This window comes from Xenopus laevis, chromosome 8L (assembly GCF_017654675.1).
Source record: "Xenopus laevis strain J_2021 chromosome 8L, Xenopus_laevis_v10.1, whole genome shotgun sequence".
Classification (NCBI taxonomy): Eukaryota; Metazoa; Chordata; class Amphibia; order Anura; family Pipidae; genus Xenopus; species Xenopus laevis.
Window position 1 is genome coordinate 14,095,063 of NC_054385.1, and position 18,505 is coordinate 14,113,567.

At 43.2% G+C, this 18,505-nt stretch overlaps 1 protein-coding gene across 1 annotated transcript in view; it reads left to right on the forward strand.

Moving 5' to 3' along the window:
• The first annotated feature begins 5,249 nt into the window (after nucleotides 1–5,249).
• abcd1.L (ATP binding cassette subfamily D member 1 L homeolog) overlaps nucleotides 5,250–18,505 on the forward strand; it is a 34,246-nt gene continuing 20,990 nt past the window's right edge. The window contains exon 1 of the mRNA XM_018242261.2: nucleotides 5,250–6,676. Coding sequence (XP_018097750.1) covers nucleotides 5,768–6,676 — 909 coding nt within the window. The 5' untranslated portion in view covers nucleotides 5,250–5,767. The remainder of the gene's footprint in view (nucleotides 6,677–18,505) is intronic.

An 18,505-nucleotide genomic window follows, 5' to 3' on the forward strand; every position in this document is an offset into this window, starting at 1 on the left:
TTCTTTCCAGGTCCTGGTCTATTCATGTTCCAGTGTTCACATTCAAACCACTTCCTGGTTGCTAGGGTAATTTGGACCCCAGTAACAAGATAAATGCTGAAATTACAAGCCGAAGTGCAGCTGAACAATTCAAAAACCGAAAATAATAAAAAAAGAAAACCATTTGCAAATTGTCTCAGAATATCACATTATACTGAGAGTTTATCTTTATTGTGAACTATCCCTGGAACATGATAACAGCACCAGGATCACTATTAGGATAGCAGTGAATCTCCCGACATCACCATAACAGATACGGTGTGTTTGTAAATAATGCTCAATGTATGGGATCCGTTATCTGGAAAACTGCTATCCAGAAAGCTCAGAATTACGGAATGGCCATCGCCTATAGACTGAACCAGCAAGTGTATTTTTTAGTTGTAATATTGGTGTGTAGGCAGGGTCGGACTGGCCCGTCAGGAAAAAACTCGGTGGGCCCGACCCGTCATGGGCCCCTGCCGGCCCAGACCCCCATCGTGGTATTTAAAAAAAAACGCCTGAGCCTGAGCCTTAGGATGGAACTGCTTTCTGGCAGGCTGTTGTTTCTCCTACTCAGTGTAATGTGTCGCAGTGGGACCTGGATTTTACTATTGAGTGCTGTTCTTAGATCTACCAGGCAGCTGTTATCTTGTGTTAGGGAGCTGCTACCTGGTTACATTCCCATTGTTCTGTTGTTAGGCTGCTGCGAGGAAAGGGAGAGGGTGATATCACTCCAACTTGCAGTAAAGCAGTAAAGAGTGACTGAAGTTTATGAGAGTACATGACTGGGGGCAGCTGGGAAACTGCCAATATGTCTAGCCCCATGTCAGATTTCAAAATTAAATATAAAAAAAAAAATCTGTTTGCTCTTTTGAGAAAAGGATTTCAGTGCAGAAGTCTGCTGGAGCAGCACTATTAACTGATGCGTTTTGATAAAAAAAAAAATTTACATGACAGTATCCCTTTAATGAATTCAATGTATATGAAATTGCACTCTCTTATCTCATATAGGTTGCATAACCTGCTGGAAAGGTCCAAGGTGCAAATCCTTGGAATGTATCAGGATAACAAGAGAAAGAAGTAGCTGCTTGGGATAGGTGTGGTCTATGCCATAAAATGCAGCTTTTCAGGGGCCTAACTACAGAGGAAACAGACCCTGCGACTGCAGGGGGCCCAGGAGGTATAGGGGGCTCATGAGGCCCAAATTAATAAGTCATTTTAATATATATATATTGGTAAAACAGGACAACCTATGGATATTTTGGGCGCCCTTAAGTTATGTTGCTGTGGGGTCCAGTAACATCTAGTTGTTGTACCTATAGGCAGCCTATAGACTGTGGGGTGTGTATGTTTTAAATGAAGCTACCATAAAGATTTCACTAAATTCTTTACATGTTGGAGTGCAGAATCAGTCTTCTTATTTGCCGTGTGCAACCCTATTGATATTAGCGATTAATTCAATTACAGACAACCAGTCTGGACGAATTTAGTTGGAATGAATTCAATTTCATGCATGAGGCCGACAACAATGTGTCCTCATTACGCTTGCCTACCTCCCAACATGTGAATAGACGCGCCAGCGTCAACACGCTGCGTGAAACGTCACACTGGCCTCCGGTGCCCTCCCCTGGGCGCAGCCATTTTGGATGCGACGCCGACCTGCCGGAAGGAGAACGCGGACAGTGTTCCTCACAGTTATGTGTTATAACAGTTTCACTAATGAAGATGAAGTGCCCTTTAAGCTGCTAGTCTCAGTTCTCCCGAGAGAAGTGTTTATCTTGAATAGTTACAATTGTATCTTTGCTTATCTTAAATTGCTACTAAGGTATCCAAGTGCAGCTACTGACTGTTCTGGGCTCTCTGCCAAAAAGCAAATGTTATTGGAAAACACTTGTACAGGTTGTCCCCATATTGGACTAAAAAATGAGTGGTGCATTAAAAAAAAGTTCATTTTAAAGAAAAAGCATTACAAAATATCAGCCTTGCGCGTTTTGCGCCTAAAGGGCACTAAATCATAGGCTATCTCTGCCAAAAAGCCTCTTACTTTAATTAAGTTTTTGAAACTTTCTATCTTTTTCTGGCGTCAGTGCGGGAGAACAAAGAGAAAGTCGGGACATTTCAGTAAGAAACCCAGGACTGTGGGCTGAGCTGTCAAAATCGAGACTGTCCTAAAGAAAACGGGATAGTTTGGAGATGAGCTTGTTATGTACATTTGCCACCTTATGGATAGTTACTATACCTCCCTGCATCTGCTTATGAAGAAAGACACCAGATGGAGCCACAGCATTATCTGCTCTAACAAAAAACAATAGCTTGGACCTGTGAGCTCATGAAAAGCCTAATAGACGAATATATTTACACAGTACAGATAAAGCATGGGAGCTGATGTGCCACACTGGTAGGAAAAAAAAGCGGATTATTTGTTCAGCTTCTTTTCCTCTGCACAGTTAAAGGAGAACTAAACCCTAAAAATTAATATGGTTTAAAATGCAATATTTTACATACTGAAATTTTTGCACCAGCCTAAAGTTTCAGCTTGTCAATAGCAGCAATGATACAGGACTTCAAACTTGTCACAGGGGGTCACCATCTTGGAAAGTGTCTGTGACACTCACATGCTCAGTGGGCTCTGAGCAGCTGTTGAGAAGCTAAGTTTAGGGGTCGTTGCAAGTGATCAAGCAGAAAAGGAGGTTAGACTGTAATATAAGCGGATACTACAGGGCTGATTATTAAATTCTGATGCTAGTTGCACTGGTTTCTGTGCTGCCATGTAGTAATTATCTGTATTAATTACTAATCAGCCTTATATTGTGACATTTCTATTCTATGTGTACTGTATATTGTGAGTGGGTCCCTAAGCTCAGTAAGTGACAGCAGCACAGAGCATGGCCAGTGAATCAGCAGAAAAGAAGATGGGGAGCTCTGGGGCTACAATATTTCTAGCCCACTTCTTTAGCTAGGCTTTAGTTCTCATTTAAAGAGACACTACACTATATATATCTATACCCTGGTCTTTAGCACCCACAGGCATCTTTAGGGACACCTAATAGCTGTGAGTATTCAGGGCAAACAACACCAAAAGGAAGCACTGAAATGCAGGTTTATGCTGCAGACTAGTACGCCTGAGGCATTTCAGGAATAGCTCCCTTAATCATAGGCTTATTATAGTGCCAAATAACTTGTGACTAGTATCGAAAGGGGTTGTTCACCTTTAAATAAGCTTTTAGTATGATGTAGAGAGGGATATTCTGAGACAATTTGCAGTTGGTTTTCATTTTTTTTATTGGTGGTTTTTGATTTATTTAGCTTTTTATTCAGCAGCTCTCCAGTTTGCAATTTCAGAAATCTGGTTGCTAGGGTCCAAATACCCCTAGCAACCATGCATTGATTTGAACGAGAGACTGGAATATGAATAGGAGAGGCCTGAATAGAAAGATGAGTAAAATAAATGTGTAGATTTAGGGCAGGAGCATAGGAAGCCTCTGGGGCAGATTAGTCACCCAGCGACAGATCGCTTCTTCTTCAGGCGACTAATCTCCCCCAAACTGCCTCCCCTCCGGCTCCCTGAAGCCGCCTCATGAGGAAACTTTGGGCGACTTCGGAAAACGAAGCGGTCCGAGTGCCATCCCGCCGGCAATTTACATTCTAGCCGGAGGGGAGGCAGTTCGGGGAGATTAGTCGCCCAAAAATAGGGTTGCCACCTGGCCGATAAAAATTATGGTTGATCCCAATGTTATTAATGGAAAAAAAGATAAATATATAGGAAGGCCGCATACCTCCCAACTGTCCCGTTTTCAGAGGGACAGTCCCTCTTTTGACAGTCCCTTGTTTGTACTGGGAAGTCCCGGTTTTCTCTGCACTAAACAGCCAGAAAAAGAAACAATATTTTAAACTTAGAGCCCAGAATAGCCACAGCTGCAGATAAGATACAATTGTAACAATTTTGAAATAAGCAACAATATAAGATATCAGGTCCCTTGGGAGAAGTTAGGGGCAAATTAACTAAAGGGTGAAGTGACTAACGAGGGCAAAAATTTGTAATTTCGGTACTTCGCCGATATACTAATGGTCGCCATCGTAAATTCGCTAGCGAAGGAGATAGTCTTTAGAGGTACTTCGCTCCCTAACGCCTGGCGACTTTGCTCTCTGGAGAATGGATGTAACTACACAAATTCACTAAGATGTGGATTTTACTGACCGTTACCTCTTGCGCCAGACTTGCCTTCGCCAGCTCAGACCAGGCGAAGTGCAATAAAAAATTGTTGAAAATTTTTCTAAGTCCCAAAAAACGCTGCCGTCTTTACCTTTTTCAGGGTGATTGTCTGAAAAAGAGCATACATTTTTTTTAGGGCACCCGGGCTCTCCCCTACATTTCCTAACATATGGCACATAAACTATACAGTGGGCTCATGTGTAGGGCAATATAACAACTCTATTTTATTTTATTAAGGTTTCCTGGGCTTGTGTAGTGTAATGTATTGGTTGCAACATATACGTCCATTCAACTTTAACTTCCCGCCGTATGCAAATTAGCCAACGCTAGTGCAACTTCGCTTCACTTTGCGCAGTAACGTTAGCACAACTTCGCCAGCGTTCGACGCCCTGGACTCAACTTTGAATTTTCGGAGGTTAGTAAATTTGCCCCTTAGACTCACAGCTTAAACGGCAATTCACCTTCATTAGCAAAACTGTAATTGAAAAAAAAAAAAAACACAGAAATATGTTCAAACTTTCATAACCTGCCAAATTTTGTAAAATGAACATGGCAATTAGGGGGTGTGGCCACACAAAATGGGCGTGGCACCTTTTTTGTCCCTCTTTTTATTTCCAAAATGTTGGCTAGTATTTTTTTTTCCAAAAAAGGTGACAACCCTACTGGAAGAAGAAGCCATTTGTCACCGGGCGACTAATCTCCCCCAGTAGCTTCGTGTGCCCCTGCCCTTACAGAGTATTTTTATGGGGGGGTCAGCAACCCCAATTGAAATCTGGAAAGAATCAAAAGCCGGCAAATAATTAAAAAACTAAAATAAACAAATAAGTTGTTTAGAATCAAGCGCTTCCATGACATAATAATACTATTTAGACACTTGTTATTTATGTATTATTAGGGCCTGCCGCTTTTAGTTTGTGAATAAAGTTAATTCATATACAGAGAAAAAGAGCGTGTGTAAATCTCAGCTTCTGATTGTCCCCGCCCTCTCTTCTGTCCTATTGGTCGACGCCAGGATGGGCGCGGCCTGCCACCGGCACACAAGCCTCCCCGTTACAAGATGTGAGTGACGGTGACAGCGTCTGGTGGAGTTCCTACTGGGAAGTGACAGCAGAAGCCCCGGATACAGGACTTCCAGGGTTACAGAGGGGCTACGGGTAGCGGGCGGGTTCACAAAGCAGGGTAGTTGTTTAAATGTGTAGTTGTTTAACTCTTTAGGTTCCTGTTGGGTCTGTTTCCCCATCCAGGAAGTGTAAGTAGCTGTAGGGCTGCCAGATCTACTTATACACGTGCTATAGTCCCATCTGTAGGCATCACTAGAATATATATATATATAATATATGTGTATACACTTGTGTATTTAATTCCCATAGTATTTAAATCAAGGGCAAGATAACCCTATCATTTCCTTCTAGCACTAGACTAGACTATTAACATAGGGCAGTTATACAGGATGAGTATTGTCATTAAGTTCACTGTGTAGTCTGGTAGCTGCAGGTTATTCTATAGATATTAGATATTATACGTACTGCCCCCATCATGATTCAGGTTTGCCCGTCCCCCGTCACCCGCTCTGCCGTGTTAAAACGGGTGGCGGCGCTGGCATTGGCGGCTTACGGGGCCCGGAGGATTTACCCATCGCTGAGACGCCTTTGCCTTCAGCTACAAAACGACCCCAAGGCTAACGGGCTCCCGAGAAGCACAGAGGAATCGTCGTCTTCCCCGAATTCATACGAGAGAACTGCGGTGAACAGAGCCTTTTTCCGCAGGTTGGCCCGCCTCTTGCGCCTGCTGTTCCCTAAGCTGGCGTGTAAAGAGTTTGGGCTGTTGTTATTGCATTCGGCTGCCCTCATCTCTAGGACGTTTCTGTCGGTGTATGTGGCCCAACTAGATGGACGCTTGACCAGGGCTATAGTCAAGAAACGACCAGCCAGTTTTGTGTGGCAGCTCCTCAAGTGGCTCCTTATTGCTCTTCCAGCAACCTTCATCAACAGTGCCATCCGTTACCTTGAGGGCCAGTTGAGCTTGGCCTTCCGAACCCGATTGGTTGCCCATGCTTATCGATTATATTTTGGCCAGCAAACCTATTACAGAGTCAGTAACATGGATGGACGACTGCGCAACCCTGACCAGTCATTGACTGAGGACGTAGTGGCCTTTGCCAACTCAGTGGCCCATTTATACTCTAACTTGACCAAACCTGTGCTGGATGTGGTGGTGACCACGTACACTTTGATCAGTACGGCCAAATCAAAAGGGGCTAACACAGCCTGGCCGTCAACTATCGCTGGACTTGTAGTCGTCATCACCGCCAAAGTGCTCAGAAGCTGTTCCCCGAAGTTCGGCAAACTGGTAGCCGAGGAGGCGCGCCGCAAAGGAGAACTTCGCTACATGCATTCAAGGGTGGTTGCCAATTCAGAAGAGATCGCTTTTTATGGGGGTCACAAGGTAAGATGGACGACACCTCAGTGATCAGTAATGTCCACTAACCCTATGTCATTAGGGTGATAATGATCCAGTCCAGGCTCCTCAATAGCCTCTAATATTCCCTGGAGTGGATCATTCCAGCCCTAATGGCAGGCTTAGTTGGTATTACTGTGCCATGGATGTTTCATGTGTACATACAGTCTTATTTATATGATGTCCTGTATAGTATACAGTTCTCTTGAGACCCTAATGCAGGTCCTAACACATATTGAGAATAGCGATATTGTTAGGGTCAGCTTTAATTGTTTCCCACACATCTGGGCTTCCTCCTTCATCTTCACCAATGGCTATAGTAGGTTACTGTTGAACACCTAATTTCAGTTCTTCTGGGTCGGTGCTTCTTACCTCTCTCCATTTTATTAGGACCATGGATACTATTGTGTTTGTGGGCTAGACACTTTGGAATGTTGTTGTCCTAGAGAATTGTCCCTTGTGGCCTCAGGATTTCAACAGGAAAGCCCTACTCTGGGTTATCAAATATCTTCTGTCTGTAAACATAAGATCTCTGTTTACGTCTGTACAGTTTCCATTTACAGCGATGACTCGAAATGTCAGGCAGCAAGATCATATTCAGAAGTTGCTGGGCTGGACTGGCAGTTATTCAGCCAATTACAGTCTATTGGCACTTGATTTGTTTCATTAAAGGGTCTAAAGAACAGTGTTCTACTAATGTACAGGGATGTGTAGAGGAGTCGGGGAACTTCACTTGTAAATGTAGAGGGAGGTACTGAGGAGTAATGCACAGGTAGCATGACAATCCTGCTTTTGGCTCTGCATTAAAGGAGAACTATACCCCTCAAACAATGTAGGTCTCTATAAATATATATTGCATAAAACAGCTCATATGTAAAACCCTGCTTCATGTAAATATACTTGTTTAGCAGTATGAGCCATTGGGTAATCATAAATAAAAAACTGGCATTTTTAAAAATAAGGGCAGCCCCCTGGGATTGTATGATTCACGGTTAGGGTTGCCACCTGGCCGGTTCTTTATCGGCCTGGCCGGTAAAAATGATGCTTGATGCCAATGTTATTAATAGGAAAAAAAGGAAAGAATATAGGAAGGCTGGTATTTTTTTCCAGAAAAGGTGGCAACCCTATTCACGGTGCACTCAAACATGCCAAAAAAACTATACTTGTTAGGTCACATGTTTAACAGACAGACATGGCTGCATTTATATTAAGGCACCCGAGGGCCTGTGCCTAGGGTCGTAAAGTTTTGGGGGCGGGTGCCTAATTTTTTTCCTCTTTCATTTGTTTTTTTTCCTTTTTAAATTCCCCCACCCTCCGCCAGGAGCTGGGGGGGGTGACGGGTAGGGGGGGGCAGACCAATCATGCATAATTGACGTCACGCGCACGGCGAGCTGACATGACATCCGCGGCATACAGAGTGTGACACCATGTCCGCAACGTAAGGGGGCTTGTTTAGGTCCGGTGCCTAGGGCAGCATCGGATCTAAATACAGCCCTGCAGGCAGAGTTCAGTCTTGCTTCCACACTTCTTCCTGTTACAGTTAAGGCCCCATACACGGGCCGATAAAAGCTGCCGACAGACTGAGTCGGCATCTTATTGGCCCCTGTGTGGGGTCATCCGAAAGTCGGCCAGGATCTCTACGTCTGTGACCTTGAGAGTTGTAGTGTAGTAGGTCAGGTGATCTCTGAAGAAGCACAGAGACTATCATGAAATGGTGTTTTAAGGCAAGAGATGTAAAAAGGCAATATTCACTTAAATATATATTTCAGTTTATTAAACCACTTAATTTGATATAAACTTAATCTGTTGCTCAAGTATTTATTTTGGGGGTATAGTTTTCCTTTAAAGCTACGGTTGGAGAGCATAATGTCAGCTGGAAGTAAGCAGTCACAGGTGATGCCAATCCCTTTATTGACATCTGTCCCGATCCTGTGTCCCACCAAGGGGGGACTGGCACTTTAATGCTAAACTAACAAAACTTTCAAATGTAGTGTCACTCTTCTTAGTGTAATAGCGATGACAGTTCTGAGTGAGGAAGTATCGACTCCGTGGGAAGGAAATGTAAACCAGTGACACTAAATGCAAAGAAATCTGAAACGGGTAGTTTGCCTTAATTGACATTTAGTTTGATGCAGAGAAAGCTGATTGCTATGGTCCCGCTAAGTTTAGCAACCAGCAAGCAGCTTGGAAATCAGAATGTTAGGTGGAGAGGAGCGGACCTCTTTAGGAAGATAAACAATGACAATGAGCCTTACAGAGAATCAGTTGTGTATCAATAGTGGTGCACACACAAGCCGGGTGTGTGGTGCTTTTTACTTTATGGGCTGGTGGTATGTCTAGGACCCTGTGCCGTGATGCACTCCACCCTAGTTTGGCAGTTCGGCAAGAAAATCATGGTGGCCAAGGAATGTTTTTATCTGTGGTCAAAGACCTTGCACTTATTTCCCTGAGGGCAAATGATCGGAGCAGCTTGTTGTGGTCCTCCCCTTGTGGGTTCAGATCAGGTCAAACAAGTTTAACTAGCCACATATGGCCACCTTAATTCTCACAAACTTTAATTTACTACTAGATGGCTATAGTAGGCTATAAACTGAATTGTAAATATCAGATTACAAAAGGAACTAGTTTATTATACATTTAAGGTAACACCTTTTTGTGTTCGATAATCTTTTGTATCGGGGCATATCTCAAATTCTGTTTTATGATGGATATTGTAGTGATGTGTAGGTTGACCCAAAACCCGCAGTAACCTGTTGGTTGACCACTGGTTGGGCAGGTTCAGGTTGAAATTTGGTCAATCGTTGGGGGTTAGGGTTGGGTGGAGGTCAGACTAGAGAAGTACACTTCTCCACTGCTCCTGAAGATTCAGTGTATTGGAACGAGAGGTGCACACAGAGTGAGAAGGCGCAGGTACAGGTTAGGTGCAGTTCCTACAATGGCAACGTTTTGCTGGTTAAGATATTGTGGCTTAGGGTAGGTTGCAGGTTGAGTTTTCCCTAAACCCTCATGTCACTATTTAATGGCTTTTGTTTAGTTGTGCTGCCTCCCTCTGTTCATTTTTGGCAGATTTTGCCCCGTGCTGTGTATTAATGCATAGATGGTATAGAAGAACAAATAGAAGGGCAATAGCAAAATAGTTGGCAATCAGTGTTGCCTTCAGGAGATGGTGGACTGGACATCAGAGAGGGGCAGAAGAAATGGAGCAGCATGGATAGGGAAATGTCAGCGAAGAGCAGAATACATGGAGCAGTTTGGGGCAGTGTTGAAAATCCATAGCATTGTGTGCTTTGGGTTACCAAGAAGAATAGTGTGGGTGCTGGCCATGCACAGAACAACCCACAGTAAAGGTGGCCATACACATAGAGATCTGCTCGTTTGGTGATTTCGCCAAATGAGTGGATCTCTCCACGATATGCCCACCTTTAAGATGGGCGATATTGGGCTGATCCGATTGTGGGCCTGAGGGCCCAATGATCGGATCATAATGCAAGCAATACAGGCGGTCTGTTTGCGGGACTGAATCAACAAACAGATGCCGTCCGCAATGCGTTGGGATTTTTCCCCTTCCCGATCGACATCTGCCCGACTCTTAGCCAGATATCGATCGGGGAAGCCCACAGGAGGGCCCGAGTTGGCAATAACTTGCCAACTCGGTCTGTCTGCATCTTTTATCGGCAGTGTATGGCCACCCTAAAGCTAGAACAGTTTGTAGATCTTTCAGTCCCCAACACTATAAAAATCCTGTATGGGTACTATCACAAGCATGCTGGTTTAAATCTGGACAGAATGTGACTGCTTTTGTGTAGTGCACCATAATCCAGCAGATTACACCAGTAATTATAACAGCACACGGTGCTGCTGAACTTTAAAAGGCCACGTTGCCTGTTAGAACAGTGCCGCATAATTGGCCACTCTCCGTAACAACCCCGTTCTGCTTTTTCACCTATTTATTCCTCGGCACAACAGGCCAAGGTTAAAACAACTTCGCTCCACCAAGGGCAAATTCCACATTGCAGATACTTTGTTTTTTTTTTCTATCCAACTTGTTTATGAAAACTGCAGACAGTCGACGCTTCAGATCTCCTTTCAGCTCCATGATATTATGGGTATGTGTAGGTTTAGGGATACAGAATGAAAAACTAGAACTCTGAAATGGTCTTGTATTATGGAAGATATTCTGAGCAGGTAGAATTAACTTTAAATGGGTTGTTCACCTTTGAGATAACGTTTAGTATGATGTAGATCAGGGGTCCCCAACCTTTTTTTACCCGTGAGCCACATTCAAATGTAAAAAGAGATGGAGAGCAACACAAGCATAAAATAGTCCCATGGGGTGCCAAATAAGGGCTGTGATTGGCCATTTGGTTGCCCCTATGTGGACTGGAAGCCTACAAGAGGCTCTACTTGGTACTATACTTAGTTTTTATGCAATTAAAACTTGCTTCCAAGCCTGGAATTCAAAAATAAGCATCTGCTCTGAGGACACAGAGAGCAACATTCAAGGGGTTGGAGAGCAACATGTTGCTCGCGAGCTACTGGTTGGGGATCACTGATGTAGATAGTGATATTCTGAGCCAATTAGCAAATGGTTTTCATTTCTATTATTTCTAGTTTTTGAGTTACTTAGCTTTTTATTCAGCAGCTCTTCAATTTGCAGTTTCAGCAGTGTGGTTGCTAGGGTACAAATTACCCCAGCAACCATTCATTGATTTGAATAAGAGACTGGAATACGAATAGGAGAGGCCTGATTAGAAAGATGAGTAATAAAAAGTAGCAATAACAATACATTTGTAGCCTTACAGAACATTAGTTTTCTAGATGGGGTCAGTGACCCCCATTTGAAAGTTGAAAAGAGTCAGAAGAAAAGGGCAAATAATTAAAAAACGATGTGTTTGTGTGTGAATATTAGAGGCAGGTAGTGATGTGATTGTTGGGATAGGTGATTGCTCAGTGACATTCTTGTGTAGCTCTGGTCTGTGATGGAGAACTGTAAATTACAGGGTGTGAACCGTTGCCAGGTTGTAACCAGTTCCTGCTTGGGCTGGTTATTGGACTTCCTATTATCTGTACCGGCGTACAGCTATACTTAGCTGGGTATTATCACACAGAGTGTTATTTAGTCTATTTAGTATTGTGTAAAAGAAAATTGTAGAACTTATCCTCCCTGTATGAAAGGGCACAGTGCTTCCCTTCAGCTGCATCAGAGCATATATTAGGTGCATTTGAACACGTGCGTCTATATATTCAAGCCCTTGCCTCTAGAGATGTGTAAAACAAAGGAACATAAAACACATTTCTACTATGGGACCCTCTGACTGATGTGGGGTACTGTAATACAGTATAGGATCCATTATCTGGAAACCCGTTATCTGCAAAGCCTGGTCCTCCGACGCTATCTCCCATAGACTCCATTATCATGAAATAATTAAAAAATCTGAAACACATTTACCTTTTATCTGTTATAATAAAACAGTCAAAACTGGCCTGTTGGGTTTATTTAATTTTGAAATGATTTTTAAGTAAACAAAGTGTGGCGAGCCCAATTATGGAAAGACCCCTTATCCAGAAAGCCCAAGGTCCAGAGCATTCCATATAACAGGCCCCATACCTGTAGTAGTGTTTAAGAGCAGACATCTTGCCCATTATACTCAGCTTCTGACTGTCATAGCACAAGCCCCTAGTAATAGCCAATTGTAGGTGGCTGTATGTTGGCCATCTTGTGGCGTAACTACAGAAGCATGGCCCACTCCATACGCCAGCCTTCAGATGAACTTCTAGTGCTCCATGTGTCTCCGATGGGCCCATGGTGGTTGCAAGATGAACACTATGACACTGATCGGAACATGGACTGAATGAAGGACAGGTGGGTGTACTTGCAGGATTACTTTCACTAGCAGGTGGCAGTTGCTGCAGGCACTGGTCCAGGACAAGCTTTGCGGAGCATAGTTCTGCCAGATATAAACACAGAAAGGGTTGCGTCACACTACATTGCCCCATGTGGATCATCAGGACCTGCTTCTATTGTTCTCCATTACACATTTCAGATCCATACAAAGAGCTGTGGAAATAAACCCTTGGTGTTAGGTTACTCTGTTTAACATGTTACATGTCCAGAAGAACCAGTTCTAAGGCCCGCTCATGCACTCTGCTGTTGCCGTAGTTACTCCTGACCTAATATTGGTGCAGCGTTGCCTTGGGGCTTCTGGTCAATTTCCTTTTGATATGTAACTCTCGGTCCAACTGCAACTCACAGTGGGGGGTATTCCTTAACGGTTTGTTCACCTTTGAGTCTACTCAAGGTACCCTACAAACCATGCATTGATTTGAATAAGAGACTGGAATATGAATAGACGAGGACTGGATAGAAAGATGATTAAAAATGTGTAGCCTTACAGAGCATTTTTTTTTTTTTTTAGATGGGATCAGTGACCCCCATTTGAAAGCTGGAAAGAGTCAGAAAAAGGAGAAAAATAATTTAAAAACTATAAAATCAGGAGCCACAGGAGTATGTAGAAGTGTAACTATAGAGGCAGCAGACCATGCGACTGCTTTGGGTCAGGAGGTAAAGGGGAGTACAAGCAGTTCGGTATATTGCTATAAAACTAGGCCCTGCAAAAATATACATATATATAGGTGTGGGATCCATTATCCCAAAACCCTTCAGCCAGAAAGCTCAGAATTACGGAAAGGCTATTTCCCATAGACTCCATTTTATCCAAATAATCCAAATTTAAAAAAAATTATTTTCTTTTTAATAATAGAACAGTACCTTGTACTTGATCAAGACTAGGATATAATTAATCCTTATTGGAAGCAAACCATTTATTTAATGTTTACGTGATTTTCTAGTATGCTTGAAGATGATTGAAGATCCAAATTACAGAAAGATCCCTTATCCGGAAAACCCCAGGTCTCGGGCATTCTATATAACACTAGTGAACCTATACTACACTGTTCCTGGGTGGTTCCTCTGTAATGGTGTCTTTAAATATAGAACAAACTTGTGTTATAATTATGGTTGAGCTTAATTAATAGGTTTTGTTAACAGTTTATGCTGATCACCCGGTTTTCCATCTCTTCTAAAGGTGGAGCTGTGATACTGACGTGAGACACCGGGCTAATTGTTCAATAATTAAGTTATTAGTGAAACTACAAATAGCCTATAAAATGATCCGTGCAGCAGAGCACATAGTGTTGTGAGTGGAACTGTGCATAAAAGCATGGTTATTATACGATGTACTGGCAAAAGGCTGTGCGTTGGCACGTTTCCACCGGAGAATGTAGTACATTGAGCAGGGTGCCAAACGGTAGACTACACCTGAGGGGAGCACTTGAGAGACATAAATGCTACAGATTTGATGGTTCTCTGGGCTCCTGGTTCTGTATTCATCCTCTATATTTATTATTTATAATGAAACAGGATTTTTTAAAAAAAATGGTTTCCCTCAATATGATTAGGTCAGATCTGCTCACGCTTCTTGCCCATTTTATGCAAGGTATGAAAGCAATTTACATGGTGGACCAATCAGGGTGGTTTAACCCATGGTACTTATTGTCCCTTTCCCTCTGTTAAAGGAGAAGTAAAGTCGCCTTGCACTTGGGGGTGCCAAATGTTAGGCATCCCCAAGTGATTGTATTGATTTACCTGAAACCCTGGGCTGGTGCTCCTATCAGCAGAAAACTGCAGCACCATGGAGTGATCTTCTTCCGTCTTCCTCTTTCTTCGCGGCTGTGCATGCGCATTAGAGCAAAAAGCCAAACTTTATCTAAAAAGTCGGCTATTTAGTTCTACTCCGCATGCATTTGCCACGGAAATTTGAAGAAAGAAGAAGCCGGAAGAGAATCGCTCCATGGTGCTCACTGTAATAACCCCGGGCCGGTGCAGTTTTCTTCTGATAGGAGCACCGGCCTGGGGGTTTCAGGTAAGTAAATACAATCACTAACATTTGGCACCCCCAAGTGCAGGACGACTTTCCTTCTCCTTTAACTCTACATGAGATGAGGAGGTTTTAGCGTTAAAGGGGTCGTTCACCTTTAAATTAACTTTTAGTATGATGTAGGGAGTGATATTATGAGACAATTTGCAATTGGTTTTCATTTTTTATTATTTGTGGTTTTTGACTTATGTCGCTTTTTTATTAGGCAGCTCTTCAGTTTGTAATTTCAGCAATCTGGTTGCTAGGGTCCAAAGTTCTTTAGAAACCATACATTGATACATAATTGGCTTGAATAGGAGACTGGAATATAAATAGGAGTGGTCCTGAATAGAAAGATGAGTAATAAAAAGTAGCTATAACAATAAATGTGTAGCCTTACAGAGCATTTGTGGCTTTAGATGGGGTCAGTGTACCTTGCCATTTGAAAGCTGAAAAGAATCAGAAGGCAAATAATTCAAAAAGTCTAAAAAAAATGAAGGCTATTTGAAAAGTTGCTTAGAATTAGCCATTCTATAATATATTTAAAGGTGAACCACGTGGCCATGTACCTGAAGATCCACTTGTTTTGACACCTATTCTGGTCATATCGGTCGTAATAAAGGCCAATGCAGGAGAAGAGTGCATTAATAAACCGATTTTTAAACCTGCCGAATCGTTATCTGGCCAATATTCGAACAGATGTCAGTCAGAGAGGACCCAAAAAACTAAGGGGCTTATTTACTAAACTCTGAATTTATCTGGTCACGCTTTTTGGGGGCAAAAAGTTGAATTTTTATTAAAACCCAATTCTGCAAAAATCCCAAAAGAGAAAATTTGCCATCTCGGACCTGCCACGGTTGTGTATAAGTCTATGGCAGAGGTCCCTATCCGACCATTTTTAGACTTTAAGGCAAAAATTCGAGCTTTTCAGCTTGAACAAAAATGTACAATTGGGAAAAAAAAACTGAAAAAAACGTACGATTCTGGAGGATTTTCGTAAATAACCCTTCCCAAGATAAGCTGCCAACACGGTCTGAAGGGGGCGATTCATCCGAGTAAATCTGTCTGTGTATGGACTATTCAGCCAGAAACAGCTTTGCGATTGACACTAACCCCCCCATAATTGTTGCCTTCTGTTCTCACAAGGTCCAGCCCAAATCCCATGACCTAAATGGGGGGAAAGGGAGAACGGAATCAGCACAGTGTTGGATCTGAACGTAGGCCAAGAGGCCCAAGCTCCTTCGGGGAATTGCTGCTGTTTGTTTTTCCATTTAGCCGCTGCAATGTCTGTAATTGTTTGGCATCAAGTGTGATTGTCAGAGTTAGGGCTTTGTAGCCTGATCAAATCTGTATATAAAGTGTGTATACTCGTGCAGCAACAACATTGGGTTGAGCTGGAATGTTCAGTATATACAGGTATGAGATCCATTATCCGGAAACCCTTTACTCAGAATTACCGGCTAGCTGTCTCTCATAGACTCCATTTTATCCAAATTTTTTAAAAACTGCTTTTTCTCTGTAATAATGATATAATTAATCCTTATTGGAAGCAAAACCAGCCTATTGGGTTTATTTAATGTTTACATGATTTTCTAGTAGACTTAAAGTATGCAGATCCAAACTACGGAAAGATCTGTTAACTGGAAAACCCCAGGTCCCAAGCATTCTGGATAACAGGCCCCCTACCTCTTTAAGAGTTAATGTATCATCACTATTTGGGATTCGGCCAAATCCCAGAATCCTTGGTGAAAGTTTCGGCCGAATACCGAACGGAAGCCTAATTTGCATATGTAAATTAGCGGCAGGAAAGGGAAAAAGTGGAAAAAATTATTCTGTTGTGATGAAAAGTCATGTGATTTCCATACCTGCCCCTAATTTACATATGCAAATGCAGATTCGGTTCAGCCAGGCACAAGGATTCAGCCGAATCCTGCTGAAAAAGGCTGAATCCTGGCCGAATGCTGAACCGAAGCCTGGATTAGGTGCATCCCTATTTGTAGCACATAGGAATACCAAAAGACAAAAAAACAACAACTGTAGGTTGTATCGGACTGTCTGCATCATGCTACATGATTAAAACAAAGCTTTTTGCATGGTCAGAGGCAGATTTCTGATTTCCAGCTTACCAGAGATTTGTGAGCTGCAACTCCCAGCATTCTCACCAAAGTCATACATATTTCTAGGGATGCACCGAATTCAGGATTCGGTTGGAGATTTGGCCTTTTTCAGCTGGTTTCGGATTCGGCCGAATCCTTGTGCCTGGCCAAACCATAATTGCATATGCAAATTGTGTGGACGGCGGGATTTCACGTGACTTTTTATTACAAAACAAGGAAGTAAACCAATTTTTTCCACTTTTCCTTTCACACCCCTAATTTGCATATGCAAATTCGGTTCGGTATTCGGCCGAATCTTCCAAGATGGATTCAGCCGAATCCAAAACAGTGGATTCGATGCATCCCTACATGTTTCCCTGCAGCTGGAGTCAGACAAAGCTATAATTCCCTGTGTCAAGCTGTTAATGTTTTATTTTAGCTTTCTACAGCTAGAAATCTGTACAATTTCCCATGAGTCTCTGTGGTATCTCAGGGCTAGCATGGTTCCCTTGTGCTAGAGGCTGGTTACGGAAGGGGCTTAGATGAGTTGAATAAGCGAGCTGAATGGCAGTAAATATTGTGGCGCTTCTGGGCCGAGGTTACTGTAGGACATTGCTCTCTGCTGCTGCTCCTGTTTCTCAGTACTTCTGCTTTGGTTACCAGGATGCTGCAAGCACAAGCATGAGCCGACGCGTTTAACCCATTTGGCCTCAGGCCGGATACAGAAAGATCTGCATGCACAGCACCCCCCCCAGATATTCTCTCCCTTGTGCTGGATAAACTGCAGCTTGTGGGCGTTGTAGTTCAGTTACGGGGGGGGGGAGAAATACACTGGGAAATTGAAATGGACAGTAATTTTCAAAACCACTGCGGTCTGATTACTGAGTTTCCAGCAGATCAACCTCCTATTTCATTTAGGTTTAGCTCACACGAGGAGATTCGGGCAGATTTTGTCGCGTGGCAACTACACGCCTCGACTTCTGGACGACAATCTCCTCTAACTGCCTCCTTGTATCTTCGAATCCGCTATAATGAAAAGTCGCCCGCACTAGAGCACACGCGGCATGGCATTTTCCTGAAGTTGCCCAAAGTTTCCTTGTGAGGCAACTTCAGGCGGCTTCGGAAAACGATGCTCCGCGTGTGCTTTAGCACAGGCGACTTTTCATTATAGTGGATGGGAAGACACAAGGAGGCAGTTCGGGGAGATTGTCGCCCAGAATCGAGGCAGTTACTCGCCAGGCGACAAAATCTCCCCGAATCTTCTCGTGAGAAGTCGAGGCGCTTAGTCGCCAGGCGACAAAATCTCCCCGAATCTCCTCGTGTGAAGTAACCCATAAGCTGGCCATAGACGTAAAGATCTGATCGTACGAATCGAGGATTCGTACGATATTCGGACCGTGTGTGGAGAGTCCTGACATTTTTCGTCCGGCGGAGATCGGTCGTTTGGTCGATCGGACAGGTTCAAAAATTTCTGTCGGCTGCTGATAATATCTCTGTGTGTATTGCCGATCGTACGATTTTCAGTGGGAGACTGTCACTCGCTTTGGTTGGATATAGATATCGTACGATTGCTGTCAGGGGCAGAACATTGCTGATCTGTTCTTTTACTAATCTGACTGGTAAGACTTTGATCTGAATGGTTAGTGGCGGGTCGGGAGATGGGAAAGTCCGATCGTACGATGATTTGTACGTTCGGATCTTTGCATCTATGGCCAGCTTTAGTGCTCCAGATTTCTCTGTTATTAATGCTGCACTCATAGTGCTGGGTCCCAGCAGCCAGTCCCAGCGGGGATACCAGCTAATGT